The following is a 19,369-nucleotide window of genomic DNA, read 5'->3' as shown; positions in this document are numbered from 1 at the left end:
AAAATTTATTCCTGTAGCTAATATCTTAAAGCTATTTTAAAAATCAGCTTCCTGTTATTTTTTCAGAATGTTTAATATAATTTTTTCTCTGTCTCAACAAATTACATGTTGAGTTGTTGTTTCTATCAAAATACTTCCAAAAATTAATAAGGAAAAATTATTTTTTTTTTTAATATTTTGCCAAAATACATTAATGTATCCCTAAATTTTTTTTAATACACCAACTTTTACTTATGTTTTGCATCCATTATATTGTTTTGTCCTCTCATCAATTTTTTGTACTTTTTCTGTAAAAACCACAAAAAATTGCAAAAAATCACAGAAAAACTAGTTAATTTTGGTAAAATGCGGAAAAAAGAGTTAATTTTTTCAATGACGCCATTTCTTTCCATGAAATAACTTGCGGAAAAATATTTTCTACAATTTTTCATTATTTGGGGTGTTCAAGAAAATAAGTTAATTGGAAAATATTTTTTTGGTTAAAGGAAAACTAAGTTCTTTTTAAAGAAAATGATTTTCCATTTTTGAGAAATATTTTCTGAATATTGACAAACTTATTATAATATTAGAATTGCACATTTTTTAATTTTTTATTCACCAATAGCCACTACCACCGGTTACTGTTCACCATCGGCCACCAGGGTCGACCACCATTTCGACTTTCATAATTTAATACTTTTTTGCATTTTTATCATATTTAATCATAATTTTTTCATTAAAATTTCTTATTAGATTAGCGAACAATAATTATTTTAATTATAATAATTTTTGTTCTATATCTGTCTTCAAGAGAAGTTTTTTAATGAAATCCTAAAAAGAGATTAACAAAAAAAAAAATCTTTTAAAATACGAAATTTCTATTATTAATTATAATTTTATAGTCTTATGAGTAAAGATTTTAATATATTTTAATTAATTTTTAATATTGCAAACAAATTACGAAAAATATTTTTTATGAAAAATATCGAAAATAAATGGAAATGTAGTGTTATAAGTATTAATGGAAAAAAGTATAAAAAAATTGATAGAATGATATAATAGTGTAGCGGATGCAAAGCATAGAGAAAGATTAATATATTTTCAAAATTGCAGTGATAGAGTAATATATTTTGGCAAAAGACAAGAATAAAGTAATAATTTTTCTTATGGCCGCATATATAATTTCACCGTTAAATTTTGTTATTTTAATGCACTCAATCTTTTAATTTGACTCATCAAAAACTTATAAAATTACACCGACTAAACAATTGAACTTAGAAAATCATTTTCTTCAACACTTTGATTTATACAATTAGACTAATTAAGTATCTATTGAATATTCAAAAAATGTGAAAATTATGCTAAGTACATAACAAATTAACATTTTGCATATAAAAATGAAATACTCTAAAAATGCATAATAAATCATTGTTAGGTGCATAATATTAACAACTACACAGAGCATCTGGGTAACAATCTTTCTAATCTCATTTCAAAAAACAACAATCTCTCTGATCCTAACACAGTCCTCTAAAGCACAGTTGGACCACAAGTGACACTGACATAACTCTATCTAATACAGCTAGCTGCATCACATGCAATTGTCTAATCATATATTTAGTAACTATTTTAAGACAAACACTGCACTTTGACAGCAGCAATTGCAGCTTAAACCCAAAAAAACCCACTAAGCTCAGTGACAAAATATATTCACCAGATCGAAAAAAATAAATATAATAATTGCATATTTTGTCATTGAATTAAAAAAAGAATTGAACTGGATTCATAATTAGGAGAAGTAAGTCAGCTATCAAATTCCTTGCATTAAAGTATAGCAAAGCAAAACCACAGCAAATTAGAGGAACTTCATCTGCTAAGTTAGAGGCCAAAATTTCATATTTTCTTCACCAACCTTCCTCTAAAACATTTGGACATAATTCCTCCCTAAAATAAACAAATAACTAAGAAGCAATAATCACAAATGCAGACTAAAACTCTAAAACCAATATCCTAAGCAAGAAACAATAGCAGTCTAAATAAAACTAGAAAGAAAATAAAAAGACAAAGCAGCACCATCTAGGAATCAGAAGCAGCAGCAGAGGACTCAGGTTTCTTGCACAATATCATATGCATAGGAGTGAAAATGCCAGTCTCTCCTCCTTGAGTCAAATAATGAGCTGTATCGTACAACATTTCATGAACATCCACAACTCCTTTTGGTGCAATTCCTATCCAACCAAGCACTGTAATTAAAATATGATTCCTCCAATAAGCAATTCTCCCCATTTTCAACCTAGACCACCATGGGCATGCCGGCGGCTTCGCCAAATCCTTCTCTCTCACAACCTCAAACCCAACTTTCTTTGCATTCTCAGCAATGTCACTATAACTTCTTAATCCAGGCAATGCATCTCCTCTCTCAATCCCTTGAATTATCTCGACATGGGTAGGATCCTCCGATTTATACAAATCAGTAGTGACCCATTCATATGAAATATAAAAAGAACCCGGTTTCAAAACCCTGTAAATTTCTCCGTACACTTCTTCAAGCTTTGGAGCATGGCATGTAGCTTCAACTGAATAAGCCCCATCAAAACTATTATCATCAAACGGCATTTTCAAAAAATTTCCACAAACAACATCACATTGTTTATCCAATCCAGCTTTCTTATTATGCAATTTAGCTCTATCCACCTGATACTGATTAATCGTAATACCAACAACATTCGCGCCCGAATGCTTAGCTATTGCCCGCATTGGCCCACCGACACCACAACCGGCGTCGAGGATTTTATCACCGGGCTTAACATTGAGTAAATCAACAGCGAATTCCTCGTGCAGGCGAGTGGCATCTCGGTGAGATTTTCCGGGAATTGAAGGGGAAAAATGGAAAGATTGGCCCCAACCCCATTCGTATATATCGGTAACGAGGTTGTAAAAGGTGTCGACAAAGGCTGGGACTTCCTCGACGGTCTTGATTTGTTTTGGAGATCGAAAGAAGGACCAATATTGATTGTATTTGTCTTGGACTTTCTCGGCTGCAATAGAGCCGCCGGAGAGTTGAGAAGCGTGTTTGCCTTTCTGTTCGGCGGAGCCAAGAATGCAGAGGAACCAATAAAGGCCGATGAAAGGAACAGAGAGAGTAAGGAAGAGAGTTAGAGAATCCATTGGAGCAAGAGAGAGGGGAGTGAAGGTAAGGGGAGACTGGAAGTTAGTATATATGTGGTGGGATATTTAGATATTTAGTTTTTTAGATACGTTAGGATTTATTTGAGATTGAGATTCTGATTCTGATTTGAGGTTTTAGTAGGGCCCACTTGTGTTGAATAGAGGGATAATAGTAGGAAGGGAACGACTTGGCTTTGCTTATTATGAGGAGTCGCTGGATTTGATCTTAAGCATTGTTTGATTTTTTGGTGTAGAAAAAACATATATGACCGCCTGAAAACAATAAAATTGAGTTTCAGATTTTAGGGTTTAATGTATTGTTTCACGCTCTCTACTGAGTTGCAATTTTTCATTTTATTTTCACATTCATATCAATTTTACTTTGAACTCTGATTTTCCATTACAATAATATCCTAAATTGCAATTAAAATTTAAATTAAAAAAAAATATATTAATATGAAACCTACACTTGACTCTTAGTTAATTTAATCCAAGTTTACCCACTCACACAAATATATTAAATTTAATTGTTATCTTAAATAGATATAATTTTTTCATTTTACGATTATAAACTATAATTGATTATATTCTATTTTGACAAAAAAATTTTACAATTGCTAATAGTTTAAAATTCAAATATAGTAGCTTTGTTGATTTTATAATTATTCCAAAATTTATATTAAAATCAAACCATAATAATAATAATTGAATTCTAATTTTTTAAAAAAAAATTGTTCATTTATCAAATAATTAATTTTTAAATATTACTTATTATCAATCAAAAAAATAATTTAAAAATATTTAAAATAATAATAGAAATTGTTCTTCCTATTAATCCAAACTCTCACACTCATACAAATGTATTAAGTTAACCTAAACCCAAGGTCAATAGTGAAATTATCTTTTATTTATAATTTAGGATGCTATTGCAATAAAAAGTCAAAAGTCATGGTGAAACTGGTATAAAGGTCAAATTTGAGTAAAATTACAATAAAATGTCAAAATTCAGGATAGAATTAATATAAATGTCAAATCAGAGTGAAACTGTAATAAAACACTAAGTTCAGAGTGAAACAATATATTAGTCTTAGATTTTAAAGTCTTAGCAATTTATAATTTAGGGATTTAGGGTCTTAGAGTTTAGGATTTAGATTTTTGAATTTTAGGATTTTAGGATTTGAAATTTTATGAAGGTTTAGTTTTAAGTTTTTAGGATTTATGGTATATAATTTTAAATTTTAATATATAGGATTTAAACTATAGTATCTAAAAAATAGTGTAATTTCATTGTGTTTAAAAACTCTCGTCATGATAGATGTCCCAGTGTACATGCATATCTTTTGGTATAGAAACTTGTTTAATATTTTTTTTACTTTTCTTTCTTCAATTCAGGTCTTTTTTAACTTTTCTTTTTTCAATTCAGATATTTTTCTAAATAAAGAGATGCATATCTGGTTTAACTCGAATAGCCATGGCTTTATGAATATGGTGCTTTATTATTTATTGGGTGGACCAACAGAGATTTACCAAACGGTAAAAACTCTTGTGGTCGAGAGTATTCAAATTCAAGCCTCTAACTTCTCATGTTAATAAAAAGAACAAACAGATCATACCTATTTAGAATGAATGTGATGCTTTGATGATGGTAAATTATGTAACTCTTATGAGTTTTCAGATATTGACTTTGAAATCATACTGATTAAACACTTATTGACCTATTGTACACATCTTTTTTTATATTTTTTATTTTTCTCTAAAAAAATTCCTCTTCATATATACACACGCAGATTGAGATAGACAAAATACAATAAAAATTGATTTCGATAAAATACGGTTTGATAAAAGGTAAATGGTTCGGTAAATGCCAAAAAAATCAAAAATTTCAATTTACCAATTTAGTCAAAATGATATTATTTTAAGTTTTTTTCTTTTTTAAAAAGCCAATCTTATTATCAAACCGATCAATTCAATAAATCGATCAATAAACAGCAAAACTCTATCGTAAATCAATTATTCAGAAAATTTTAAATTTAGTAAATATATAAGTCGTATAGTAAATGGCATATGTTAAGTTGGTAAATCGGTTAATGCAAATTCAATAAACGGATAATTATATTGACCATATTGGCCAAATGTTTACCTTTACAAATAAGAATGACAAAGAAAAATAATCGAAAGGACAAAAATATGATTAGTAATCTATTATTATGACAATAAAAGATAAATTCTTTGAAGGTGACAATAAAAGATAAATTCTATTATTATGACAAAAATATGATTAGTAATCTAATAATTTTTTTGAAAATTATAGATATATCGTAATGTTTATATAGATATTTTAGTAGAATTAGGTAAAACAAAAATATCCTTAGTAATTTATTATTATATCAATGAAAAACTAATATTTGAGCTCAATTAAAAATATTAAAACAAAAAAAATGAAAAATATGTTAACTTAATTACAAATCTTAATATTTAAAAAAAGATAAAATATTATTATATATATCTAACAAGCATGGAAAACACTGTTCCCATAACAGTGTTTTTTTCCCACTATACCCTTTTACTTTTCATTAATTACATTTTTACCTATAATATTTTTAATCCTTTTATTATTCTTTAATTAAATTATTGACAGAATAGTAATTGTACCCATTTAATCTTTTTGTAGTTATTTAATTACATTCCTATCCGATATTATTTTTCTACTTAAGCCTTTTGTTATTTTTTAATTACATTCTTATTTTAACTGTTAAATTTCCTTAAATTAAACTTTTTTGTAGTTTATATAAGTGAAACTTAATGTGAGCCATTAATTTTTTGAATGCATAATTATAAATAATATGAATAGTTAATTTTATAATATATAAAATTGATGTACCATTGATTTAAATAAAAAAATATTCATGATTAACTTTTTTGGTTAATTTGATTTTTTTTTTTTTTTTTAGACCTAATTAATCAATAAATGCCATATATCTTCTCTCATAATATTAAAATCATTAGAATTTGAAAGTTTTGATAGTTCATATACATGTTACTGTTAACATTAAGTGCTATCAATATATACATTTATAATAAGTAATTATCTATCAAATATTAATTACAAGCAAATTAAAGATTGATATTATAAACTTATATAAAGTTCCACTAATTCTATTTTTGAAATAATATTTTTTATTTTTTTATTTTTCCAATTAATAAAATAATAATATTTGATATCTTATTTAAACCCAAGAATAATAATACCTATATAAATTTATATTTTTATAACTCTTTTTGTTTAAATTGACTCAAATTAAAATTTCAAAAGTCAAAAAATTAATAAAAATTAGTTTTGACTTTATTTATACAAATTGCCCATTTTCATTTGAGAAATATTATATATCTAATTCACATTAAGAGAATTTTATTTTGTATATATTTACATTGAAAAACTTTAATTGAGATACTAAATGGATAATTTTTTTCAACTAATTATGAATATAAATTGTCTTTGATGATTATTTAAATAATAAATTATTGATGAAATTAATTTTATTAATAATGTTTATTAATTATTATTAATATTTTAAAAAAATGTTTAAAACTATTATAACTGACAATAAAATTGTATTGTTAAAAAATATATAATAAAGTTGTGTCAATTAAAACAAAAACAAACAAACATAGATTTTCAACTTTATTTGGTTGAAAAAATATATTTGTATTTGTGTAATAACAAATATTTTGACAAAACTCTACTAGAAGTAGCATTATCAAATTCTATAGATACTATTATAGTTTCTTATATAATTACATGTACATTATAATAATGTCAATATAGTATTCATAATGATATCTAGAAGTTAAATTATTATGTACAAAGTCAACAAATATGAAGTATCATGTATAAACTTTTATTATAAAATGTCAAATTCTATTATATCATCACACAACTTTAAAATTATATTTATAAATATATAATATACGATAATTAACCAGCGCATCACGCCGGATTATAGACTCTATTAACATAATTTGGAAACAAACCAAGAAAATCATTTGTAATTTATTATTATGACAACAAAAGATTAATATTTAAGCTCAATTAGAAATCCCAATATATTTTTATGACAACAAAAGATTAATATTTAAGCTTAGATAGAAATCTCAATATTTAGTAAAATAAAAAATGGTAGATATTTACTATTATGACATTTAACTCAAATTTGATTATTTGAACCCAATTGGAAATCTTAACATTAAAAAAATTTTAAAAAAGGAACAGATATATTAAGTAAGTCGATTAAAAAAATCTAAATTCAAATAAAAAATTAAGTATATATTAACAGAATAAATATTTTAATTCAATTAGGAAAAAACAAAGATAAGTTTAGTAATCATAATAACCGACTAATTTTTAAATTCAATTATGAATCTTATATTTTTGGTAAAATAAAAATAGATAAGTGGAAATTAAATGATTAAGGAGGCAATGAAAACTTTTAATTTTTTTTCTTTTTTGAAGTAGAGAGAGAGACTTATCTCATAATTAAGGCATAACTATAAATTTGATATGTCAACTATTCAAAATTTTCTATTTTGGTATCTAATCGGAAAAGTTTTACAATCAAGTGTTTAAATCATTTAAAATTTTTTAATTAAGTGTCAATTGCCTAAGTGTACAGCTGAAATTACCACTAGGACAGCTAGGACCTATAAAATAGTGATAACTATGTGGAGTAGGCTGATTATGAGTGAGCCATGTAGGACTCATGCGAGATGCACATGTCTTTGAAATTGAACTGATTAAGTTATCCCTTGCCCATCTTCCACGTCTAATATGCTAGAATATGAGCGGCACTACCAGATCTCTTGTGCTTCCAGCTCGTTCTCTCTCTCTCTCTCTCTCTCTCTCATCAAAGCTTTACGCATAACAAAAATGTAGATAACCTAAAAATTAATGCTTTCCGTTTACTATTTTTCATAAACTAACAGTTACTTCCATTATATTCAAAATCTACAGATACTTTTAATTTCTTTATCCTACATCTGGATTTGAAAATGAAAGACGATGGGAGCCAAAAAAGCAACTGTGATTATCTCAAACAATGGAACTCTATCAATTTGCAAAATTTGAATGGAGCATCAATAAACGTGCATCTCATATCTAAAATCAGATATGTTAGAATCGATTTTTCAAACAATACCATAGATATTGCCATCAACTTTAGAGATCCCATCAACCATAGGGATCGCTATTAACATTTTTTTTGAACTGCACTCATGCCTCTCCTGCATCAAGTTTACCACCCCCCGTGTAGTGATTCTATCAATCATGTACGTAGGTAGACCCTCTATTCTGATTGTTATATCATGGAAAAAAAAAAAAAGCCATAAAATAATTTTTCGGAATCGATTTTTCAAATTTTTCGGCAAAAGTCTTTAATGTATAACAATCCTGAGATGGAGGGAGAATATCTCAAATGTATCTTTTGATATAGTGGTTAAGATTGTTTAGCAAATAAGAGGTTTTCTAGAGTGAAAATTTTTTTTGGATGGTTTCAGAGGAGTATAAGGAAGATGATGGTATAATGTAAACATGATCCTACAGTGGCTGGGTTTGAGACTTTCTGACTCTTTTAGTTTGTTGCTTGGAGATGGAGATAAAAAGGGCGAGTTAGTAATTGTAGACACCCAGAGCATATGCTATGCATATGAGCCTACATGGCTCACTCATAATCAGCCTATTCAACATATTTACTATTATTTTGTGGGTCTCAGCCGTACTAGTGTAATTTCGGCTGTCCACGTAGCCAATGGACACTTAATTGAAAATTTTTAATAGGTTTAGACAAAACTGTTCTATCAGATACTAAAATAGAAAATTTTGAACAATTCAATCACGAAATTTATAATTATCCCCATAGCTAATATAGTAACTAATATACTAGATAGCTTATATATATGTGTGTGTGCATGCGTGCGTGTTTATGTATGTATATATAGAGTATTGTTCTTAAAATCGAATCGGACCGACCAATTTGACCATAACTATGGTCCGATCCGCATTGGATAATAAAGACAAGGGGCTTTGAAAACCACTGTGAACCAGTGAAAATCGGATGAAAATCAGTGAACCAGTAATTATTACGGTTGGAATTTAAACTTTGGATTTTCTTCCAAATATGGGCTTTGTTTTTTTAAAACTTGTGCTCTTAAAAATCTAGGCTCTTAAAAATCTGGGCCCACTAATTTTTTTGACTTTTGGGCCTTTCTATTTCTAAACTTCAAAGTTATTTTCTTTTGTAACATAAATTTTCAATTATATTTATAAATATTATATATAAAAATCCAGTTAAACTACATTGAATCGGTTAAATCATCTGATTCAATAAGCCCTTATTTTCACCAATTCAATGACCGACCCAATTCTTAGGATACTGAAGTAAATCATGACTGCAATAAATAGGGAAAATAATAAATTAGTCATGAGTTATTGTCAAATTATCACTTGAGGATTTATATTTTTAAAAACTAACTATGAGGTTTGTAAATTATGATTTTATTTACACTTGCTTCTTCCGTCCAAAAGAAAGGATTAAATTGTTAATGAAAATCATAAGGAAAAAACCAAAATATTAACATAAATTTGTTTGACTATAATTTAGATATTAATTTTTCTTAGTCAATTGCAAGTTAAAAGCAGCTATTTTGGACGAAAGGACCGAAATGGTAATGAAATTATAAGTTAGAAACCTCATAATTAGTTTTTAAAATTAGAAACCCTCACATCTAAATTTCACTATAATTTGGAGTTATTTTCCAATATATAATGTCTCAAAAAAAGCTCTATCTCAGTGCTCTGTCTAGAGAAGGATAAAGGTAAAGCATTCAATAGGTATCATCAAACTTTGGCTCTCCAATGAAGGGGTACGAGTGTCATTACGCATAAACAAAATATCAAATATGCATGATATCTATTAACTTGTTAGCTAAAGAGAGCTCAAACTTTTTTGTCAGAAAGAAAATTACATATGGAGGAGAAAATTACATGCCTGAGCCATCTGTTTGCAACCGTCTTTCTCTCACAATTATCGGCTTCCATGGTGCTTCCGGTAATAACTGATGTCACCATGTTAGCACTTTGCCCTGGTCAAGATCACTGCTCAATCGCCATCTACCTCTCTGGTTTCCAGCAAGCCGTAAGTTCCTCTACCATTACTGCTTAATTTAATACAATTAATATTTTCAGTTTCTTCTTCTTCTTCTTCTTCTTCTTCTTCTTCTCTATCATCTTTTATGAGTAATGAATTAGTTAAATTTCACTGTAATTATTAGAAGAATCAATCATTTTTTTAAAAAAAAAATTGGAAAGAGAAAAGAAACAACCAACACTTTGATTGTTTTCATCAAAAGAATTTTTTTCCCATGAATATTTCATGTCATTTTATACATGAGAATAATCTAGTTTCTGAGATTTATGATTATTCTATCTATAAATGTCTCCTAATCTTACCCACCACCAGAAAGATTTTTCGTAAACAAAGAACACTCAGGATAATTAAATTAAGAGGTAATAATTATTTATTTCCCATAATTTGAAATTGTTTTTATCTGACAAGTCGGATTGATTTCTCAATTATAAGAGTTTTGACCCGTGATAAAAAAAAAAATAACAGTCCATCTTATTATTTCGGCCTGACGTATCTTCCAACAAATCAATAATTATTTTTCTATCTAAAAGATGATTAACTTTATAAAAAAACTTTTATGTATTACTAAAATTTTCCTATATAGTATCGACAAAGGTAAGTTTAGTTGTATCATTAGAATCGGGTGGTTCACGAAATTTGCCTTACCTTTCACATCAAAAGGACCTTTCATCTTCTTCTACCTCCTGCCACTACCATCCAATTCCCACCGACGGTTCATACCTGCCATACAGAAATTTTGATAGCCCAGTAAATAAAATTGGAAGAAACATTCTAGAATTGAAATTTTTTTTTGTTAAGAATGCATATAATATTTGTTTTAAATATACTTTTAATATGAAAAAAAAAAAAAAGAAAACTACAAATACGGGACCAACCGAGCAAAATAATAGAATATATTTTTCAAAATAATGCTGTGCTCTACATCTTTTATAAAATATAGAAAAACCAATCATACGTATAATTGATAAATTAATACAATAATAATATTACAGTAATAAAAAATTATGCATAATATTATATTTAAAAATATTTTTAAGAATTTAATAAAAAATTATATATTATAATGGGCATACCGTAACTGCTACAATAATAGCAAGATTGAGCGGGAAGATACACATTTTATTTGACACGTTTTCACAAGAATTGACAAGTTGGTCTCATCCCATCCCACAATCATGAAACGGATTGCCCATTGTACTTCTACTTACTGGTGTTTCTTTTTCATAATTATTTTCGAGATAAATAATAATAATAACAATTATTTGTATTTAAATTTACACATATTACATGAAAAAATGTTAAAAGGTCTAACGTTTTCTTTAAAAATTTATGATATATAAAAAAAATTAAATTTAATACTTTGATATAATTGCATATCAGAATATACAAATGGCTTGATTATTTTAAAAAATCCAAATATTTTAGCCCGTTCTCAAACGTAGAATATTTATTTTTAATAAAAAATGATAAATTTTAATAAATTAATAGTAATAGCCTTGATTGAAAGTCAAACAATATTCAATATAACTACATTCATTCAATTAAACTCAATTTAAAATTATGGTCGAAGATAATATTTTTATTTTTGGGTTAATTGAATGATTTTTTTATTCAAATAAAATAAAACATTTTTCACGTTTTAAAAATTAAAAATTCAAATATTAAAAGATAAAAAATCAAAAATAACAAAAGGAAAGAAAGAGTTGCAAGGTTAATATATAAAAAAATGTAAAACTTTTCAACATATTTTAATATCATAAAAAAAATCAAAAGCAACCACAGAATAGAAAACTCAAGATATATAATCATAGTTTTATATATTTATTTATGTTATATTTTTAACCATATCTAATTACTAGTCATCTCTCTCTTCTCTCTCTTTTCTCATGTCCTTTAATTAGATTTTATTTCTAAACTACCGTTATCGTCTTCGTTGGTCGGCAGTGGTCTTTTTTCATCCCTTACTATTTTTTTTTTTATTTTATTTAGCTTTCTTTATAATAATTTCTAAATCTATGATCATTTGAAATATAATTTAGATTTAGTCTCTCAGATTGAGTGTTTTTGATACCTCTTGTTGGGGTTATTTATTTCTCTCCCTTCATGAAACTGTTTCTCATCATGAGGAGTTTTTATTTGGATTTATGCTTCTAGCAATTTAAAATATAAGATGAATTGTTTGTTGCTTACGGTTGGAGACTTCAAATTTTGAAGTTCAGATAAGTTTCTTTTACTAATGGAGCTTGGTACTGCAACCTGTTTGTTCATTAAAGTTTGTTATATTAAACTCTTCTGCTAGTGTCAGTTGGAATAAGTTTCTGAAAAAAAAATATTTGAGGCAATATTCCGGAAGGTTTCTTTTGTTGTCCTGTTTGAAAATGGACAAGTTTTTTTTACTCAGAAGATTAATCTCCTGCCAAGATCAAGAATCTCCTAACAAAAGATTTTAATTTTCTATATTTATATTTCTTATTCCTATAGAAATATTATTATGATGTATTCAACTTATATTCATTATCAATGAATTATTAAGTTTTTTTTTTTTAAAAAAACCATATCTTATTAAAAAAATAAAAAAGGTAGAAATAAAAATGTAATCAAATTTTAATTTGCAAAAAATTTTTATATTTTTGGTTTTTAGTTGTGAATTTGAGTTTTTATTACTTTCTAATTTTCTTTCATTTTTAAAAGCTTTATCCAAAAATTATCTTTTTTTTAAAAAAAAATTTGGATTTAATTGATTAAAGGAAGTATTATTGGATATCAAGTTTTATGGTTTTTGGTCTTGAATTTTAATTTTTGTTCCTTTGTATTTTGTGTTTTAAATTTTAATTTTTTTTTTCTGAATATGTGGAAATAATTTTTTTATTTAATATTATGCAGATGACAGGAATTGGATCAGTTGTGATAACACCAATAATTGGCAATCTGTCTGATCAATACGGAAGGAAAGCTATGCTCACAATTCCCTTGACCGTCTCCATTTTTCCTTTAGGTATGCCCTTTCTTTTTAAACAAGTAATATAAATTTCTTATTATTGAAGGACATGATTAATTACAATTATTAAAGGCTATAATAATTATTAAACGAATCCAAACACTATTCATGGTTCAACCTCGTTTGATCTGAATTTAAAAATCATAATGATGCTATATGTAGGAAGAAAAATAAAAGAAGAGGGAAGAAAAGAATAATTTTATTGTAAAAATTTGGATCATTTAATTTTATGAAATTTATTTAATTTTATCTATTTTAATAGAGCTTTTTTTTTTTTTTTTTTTTTTTTTTTTTTTTTTTTTTTTTTTTTTTTTTTTTTTTTTTTTTTAAAAACTCATAGAAGGGTACTAAGCCCTTTAAGAAATAACTCGCGACCAGGCTCCTCCAACTAAATCTAACTCTAAGAGATATCAAAGCCATAGAAGAAGGTTCATCCATAAAAATCAAATCCAACGAGTCATCCACAGCTTCATTAGCCAAACAGTCCGCAACAAAGTTTACTTTTCTATATACCTTCACAAGCCTTATATCCCATTAATAATCTAGTAGAGTTTAGTTATATTGAACTTTATAAAATTAAATTTTTAGATTTGAAATTTTTATTCTTTTTCATTTTTTTATTTACTGAGAGGTCCGATAGGCTGAAATAATATCATAGGTTACACAACATGGATAACTTTCTTCTTGACTCATCAAATTTGTGAAAATATGAGAATTCAAACTCGAGACCTCCCACTCCTCGTGCAAAAACCAATTTTTATAATATATGTATTTGCACTTAGGGTGTTATATATATATATATATATATATATATATATATATATATATATATATATTAAGGAAGTAACTTATTAAATTTTAGGAATCCATGCACCCTTTTCTTTTTCCTGAAAAAAAAAATGATGTAAAAGATTCCCTTTTTTTTCATTGTCTTTTCCTTTTCAATTGCCTTCACAATGTTGCCATCTACTTACTTTGGTATTTTGCTTGTTGTACTTAGTTCCTCTACTCCTTTTCCTTTATTATTATTTAAAAAATTACTATTGTATCCTTAAATTTTACGAAGTTACTAATCTATCTCTATATTTTTTAAAAAAACACATTAATTTTTCTTTACATTTTGCAAACACTACACTATTTTATCCTTTCGTCAATGTTTTGTACTTTTTCGTCAATAATTATAATTCTTTAGGAAAATTAACCATTTTTGCTTCTTTGTTTTATTAAAATTAACAGTTTGTTTCAAATCTAGATCTATTGTTTCGAACCTGAATACATTGACAAGTCATGCATGTACCTACCACCAGACTATGTCTTGGTGTGCATTTACTATTATTATTATTTCGTCCCAGAATTGCATTTGTATTGATGCATAATATTTTTGCAGCCATATTGGCATACAGCAGCGAAACCAATTTCTTCTACTCCTACTATGTGCTCAGAATTTTAACAGCTATGGTCTCTGGAAGCAGCATCTACTGCCTTGCTCTTGCTTATGTGGTAATTATGCCTTCTAATCACCCAACTCTTATAGTTTATAGGAAAACACTTTTTATTATTTTTTTAAAATATGAAATTTATGTTTTTTTTTTTTGAAGGAATGAAATTAATGTTTTGAAATGTGCACATTTGAACTAATCAGCACAAATATTTATATATACATATAAAGAAAAAGGATTTTAAGAAGAAATATGCACACTTGAACCAATTACTGAGGCCTCAGTGTTGGATTTTTCTTTCTTCTTAGGCAGACAACATTTCAGAAAGACAAAGAGCGTCGGCATTTGGAATTCTATCTGGCATAGCTTTAGCTTCTTCTGTTGCAGGAATCTTAGCTGCTCGTTTGCTCTCTACTTCTTTGACATTTAAGGTAATTAATAATTATTTCTCACCTTTATTTTTATCATTATTATGACTCCCTGTAATAATTTTTTTTTTTTTAAAAGACAAGGCATTTTTGTTTTCAAGGTTGCAGCATTTGTATCAATGGTTGCTGCTGTGTACATGAGAATTTTCCTGAAGGATAGAGTATCAGATAATGGAAATTTAAGTGAGCCAATCTTGAAGAGCAGTGGACCAGAAGAGAATATTCATCAAAATGATGCAGACACCAATAATTTATCTACAAGGGTTTCTCCAGTATCGTCATCCAACAAGATTCTAACTGTTGGAGATCTTATTTGCTTGTTGAAGAGGAGGTTTGTCCTCTTCTGTAACTTTCTGTAGTTAGGGTTAGTTTGACATTGATATTGATGTTGCAAAAACTTGTCCTGTCAGTGAAACATTTTCACAGGTATCAGTTGTTTCATTCTTTGACAGTCTTGCGGAGGCAGGATTCCTAGCTTCTTTAATGGTATACAAACGTGTTTGTGTTTTCCTATATATTTTAATTTTTGACTCGCTTTTTATATCAAACCGAGGGTGAAGTACTACCAAGACTTTTTATTTTTTTTTTATTTTTTGGTGTTTCCATGAGTATCTTCGCCCCTCTCTGTGTGTTAGACTAATCTCGTTCTTTCGGTGTGATTGGTGTACAGTACTATTTGAAGGCCCGTTTTCACTTCAGCAAAAACCAGTATGCTGATCTATTGCTTCTTATTGGAGCTGCTGGAATGGTATCACAGGTACAATACCATCAGTAGCTTCCTTTTTTTTTTCTTTTTCTATTAATATATGATGATTATTATTATTATTACTACTTTTGAAGAGCATTATTTTCTTCTTTTTTTTTCCAGTAATTTCAGACACTATTGTTTGTTTCTTTGTGGATTTGCAGCTGATTTTCATGCCTTTGTTGGCACCAATTATATCAGAAGAAAAGATACTTTCAATAGGGCTTTTTATGGGCTTCATCAATGTACTAAGCTACAGTATAATTTATAAATATTGCTGAGTTTATATTTATAAAATGAGAATGAAATTCTTATGATCTACCTCATATCTTGCAGATGTTGCTCTACAGTATAGCATGGTCAAATTGGGTATAGCAAATTATAAATTTAGAAATAAATTAATTAAAAGTTTTTGTAATTTATTTGCACCAAATGAACTGGAATAGAATAGTCTAAGTGTGTAGTTTTATGGTGACAGGTTCCCTATGCTTCAACTGCATTAACTGTTTTTACAGTTTTGGTGCAGCCATCAGTAAGTTACAAGTTTTATAGCTTTTGGTAAATTGCTCTTCCGATCCATCTGCTATTTGATGTTTATGATTCGTGCAGTTACGCAGCATCACATCAAAACAAGTTGGCCCTGATGAGCAGGTAACCCATACCAAATAGAGGTTAATTAATTAATTAAAATTAACTTTAGTAGTCTTTTGCTTGTTGTTAATCAGCGTTTTATATATTAAAGAACATTACTAAGATGTGTTATGCATTAGAAGTAATTAATCAAATCAAATTCAATTAATAATTAATAATTTCATTTGATATATTAAAGAACCTTAATTTCTATGAAACCCCGTTTTAAATTTGATAAAAAAACTGACGAACGTACAATTAATTAATAGAGATACTAGCTTAAAAGTCGTTGCGAACAGAGTCAAATTTGTAAGTTGAATCAAGATTTGCCATCTTGAATAATTACGCTAGCAACACTTCTTTTCCCTTCTATCAATAATTTCAACAAATAAAAAACTTTTTGCAGGGGAAGGCTCAGGGATGCATTTCAAGCATTTGTTCCTTTGCCAGCATCATTTCTCCCTTAATTTTTAGTCCTTTGACAGGTATATACATGCAAAAAATTGATATATAAAAATTAATTAATGTTTATTTATATACTTTATAGGAATATTTGGGTAGCATTAACAACTTATTTTATTAATCAACGCAGCTTTATTCTTGTCTGAAGAAGCACCTTTTAAATTCCCTGGCTTCAGTATTTCATGCATTGGATTTGCACTGGTACGAAATTTTCCCAAATAAACTTTTCAAATCATGGTCTGTCAAAATAGGGTAATGCTTTATCTTATTATAATCTTAATATGATGTGGATAGAATTTATGTGTAGGGCTAAGCAAAAATTCGGAATAGATCAAATCAAATTAGTTCAGTTCACTTTGGTTTAACATCTTATCTAATCGGTTCAATTTCATTTTTTTGATAGAAAGATACAAAATTTTTTCTATTCAATTTGTCTTTTATTATTATTAATTATAATAATAATAATAAAAGACTAAGATCAAATCTCCTGAAAAATAGCATTGGTCTAGTTTGATTTGAATTGGAGTAACCCAATATATGTTGGTCCTGTTTTTGCATCTAAAATAATTTTAAAAACGAAAAATTTGAATTCTAGTTTGGAACATTTGAAAAGTAAAAATGAATCTGTCTGATTTTCCCTTTATGTCATAATGTTTTGCAGTTGATTGGGTTCATTCCAAGTATTATGATAAAGGCTCCTATTCCAATTCCTTGTCAAAAAAACAACAGTAACAGCATGGAAGCCTAGTTCGTTCATGATGTCTTCAAAAAGTTTTCCAAGTTATATGTCGCTATCAAAATTGCTTAACCGTGAGGGCGAGGATAATGTAGATGAACTTCCAAAGGTTCACCCTAGGAAAAAAGCTTGCCAATAGAATGTCTGAGTCTCTAGTCTTGCCTCCATTATAAATGAAGAAGACTTATTATATATTTAGTACAAGTACATCATCCTGACTCATGACTGTATATAGTTTGGTTCATACCTCCACTATACAGAATAAATAAGAATCTCGGACCTAACATTTTAATACTGTTTGACGAACATTTAAGAGTAGGAGTTCCGCTTTTGTTTAACAATTATTTGAAAAACTATCTCAATTTCCAAGACCTCGCCCTATGCCAAATAGCCTCGAACCGTATAAGGATGCATGTAGGCTTATATATTTTAGATTTTGAAGGGGTTATAACTTGACTAAAGGTGTGATAAGTAAAATGTATGAGTAAACTTAGGGCTGTTACTAGCTAGGTAGGTTTGGGTCGGTTTGAATACAATAATCGAACCAAGCGATATAAAATAAATTAACAAACCAAACCATAAAAAACTTCAAATCAAATCTTTAGTGCCGGTTTGTGCGGTTTAAAATTAGAGAAATTAAACTTCTTCATTTATCTAGGTAACAAGAAAAAAAAATTAACATTATTCTAAATATGAAAAATGAATTAATACCGTAAAATACACATGATTTTGAATAGCTATTAAAAGTTTTTAAATTAATTTTTTATATGTACATTCTTAGTATAGTATAAAAAATGTTTTATATTCAGTAAAAGAATAATTAAGCAAATTATAAATATAGAATTTAAATTTTGATTACATCTATTACTAAAAATTATAAAAAGTATAGTTTTACACGCATATAGTTTGTACAAATATATTAGTTTAATTTTACATGAATGTTTAACATTTGAACATTTTATAAAATAATCTATAATTTATCTAATTAATAAGAAATTATTGTTCAATTATTATCTAATATTACTAATCGCATAATTTACTATCCAATATAAATACAAAGGAAATTTCCATTCAAAGAAATTGCATTGAATATATATATATATATATATAACAGTTTGGTTCGGTTAGGACGGTTTGACTCTAAAATCGTAACCAAACCAAAAGCTCGTTTTTAAAGTTTAGAAAATCAAGTCAAACTATCGATATGTTAAAACTATAGTTTTAGATCGATTTGGATCAATTAGATGGTTTAGGCGGTTTAAGCTGTTTGATGAACACCCCTCTACACTGAGGTATTAAGGGTTTCAACTTCAGAAGACGAGTTCCAAAGTCAGTCGCTCGAATAGTTGTTGTGGGGTCCCTCCGACATGTGGGATCCACATACTTTTGAAAAAAGAAAAAAAAGGAAGACTGAAACGTGTATACAGTTATATACACGTTTTAAATAAAGAAATAAAAAGAGGAGAAATGGACGCCTTAATTAACGCGTCAGTCGGTGGACGCGTTAATTACGTGTCCCCTTCTCCTATAAATATAGGAGAAGATTACCTCTTCCGATGTACAAACATAAAACGAAGAAGTCTAC

The 19,369-nt window shown here is 27.6% G+C and overlaps 2 protein-coding genes and 1 long non-coding RNA gene across 3 annotated transcripts; 1 reads left to right on the top strand and 2 right to left on the bottom strand.

Annotated features, from left to right (window-relative positions):
• Nucleotides 1-1,782: 1,782 nt before the first annotated feature.
• Nucleotides 1,783-3,222, bottom strand: LOC105638506 (24-methylenesterol C-methyltransferase 2). The gene has a single exon (XM_012222324.4). The coding sequence runs from the start codon at nucleotides 3,145-3,147 to the stop codon at nucleotides 2,056-2,058; it is 1,092 nt and encodes a 363-aa protein (XP_012077714.1). The 5' UTR covers nucleotides 3,148-3,222; the 3' UTR covers nucleotides 1,783-2,055.
• A 6,718-nt stretch (nucleotides 3,223-9,940) lies between these two features.
• Nucleotides 9,941-18,082, top strand: LOC105638505 (uncharacterized). Its single transcript, XM_012222320.4, has 15 exons — nucleotides 9,941-10,062; nucleotides 10,153-10,334; nucleotides 13,230-13,341; nucleotides 14,732-14,844; nucleotides 15,092-15,214; nucleotides 15,313-15,542; nucleotides 15,622-15,697; nucleotides 15,882-15,968; nucleotides 16,121-16,201; nucleotides 16,293-16,325; nucleotides 16,435-16,488; nucleotides 16,566-16,607; nucleotides 16,993-17,071; nucleotides 17,179-17,249; nucleotides 17,710-18,082. Exons 2-15 carry the CDS (start codon nucleotides 10,167-10,169, stop codon nucleotides 17,794-17,796), a joined length of 1,356 nt encoding a protein of 451 aa, XP_012077710.1. The 5' UTR covers nucleotides 9,941-10,062; nucleotides 10,153-10,166; the 3' UTR covers nucleotides 17,797-18,082.
• On the bottom strand, nucleotides 10,091-11,219 carry LOC149499233 (uncharacterized). The gene is made up of 2 exons (XR_016319899.1): nucleotides 10,992-11,219; nucleotides 10,091-10,426 (listed from the first exon to the last, which is right to left on the bottom strand). It is a non-coding gene; the product is annotated as an uncharacterized LOC149499233 (long non-coding RNA).
• Nucleotides 18,083-19,369: the final 1,287 nt, after the last annotated feature.

Source organism: Jatropha curcas, chromosome 1 (assembly GCF_041381405.1).
Source record: "Jatropha curcas cultivar XTBG-Jc1 chromosome 1, XTBG_Jcur_1.0, whole genome shotgun sequence".
NCBI lineage: Eukaryota > Viridiplantae > Streptophyta > Magnoliopsida > Malpighiales > Euphorbiaceae > Jatropha > Jatropha curcas.
This window is presented reverse-complemented; position numbering and strand designations above follow the sequence as displayed.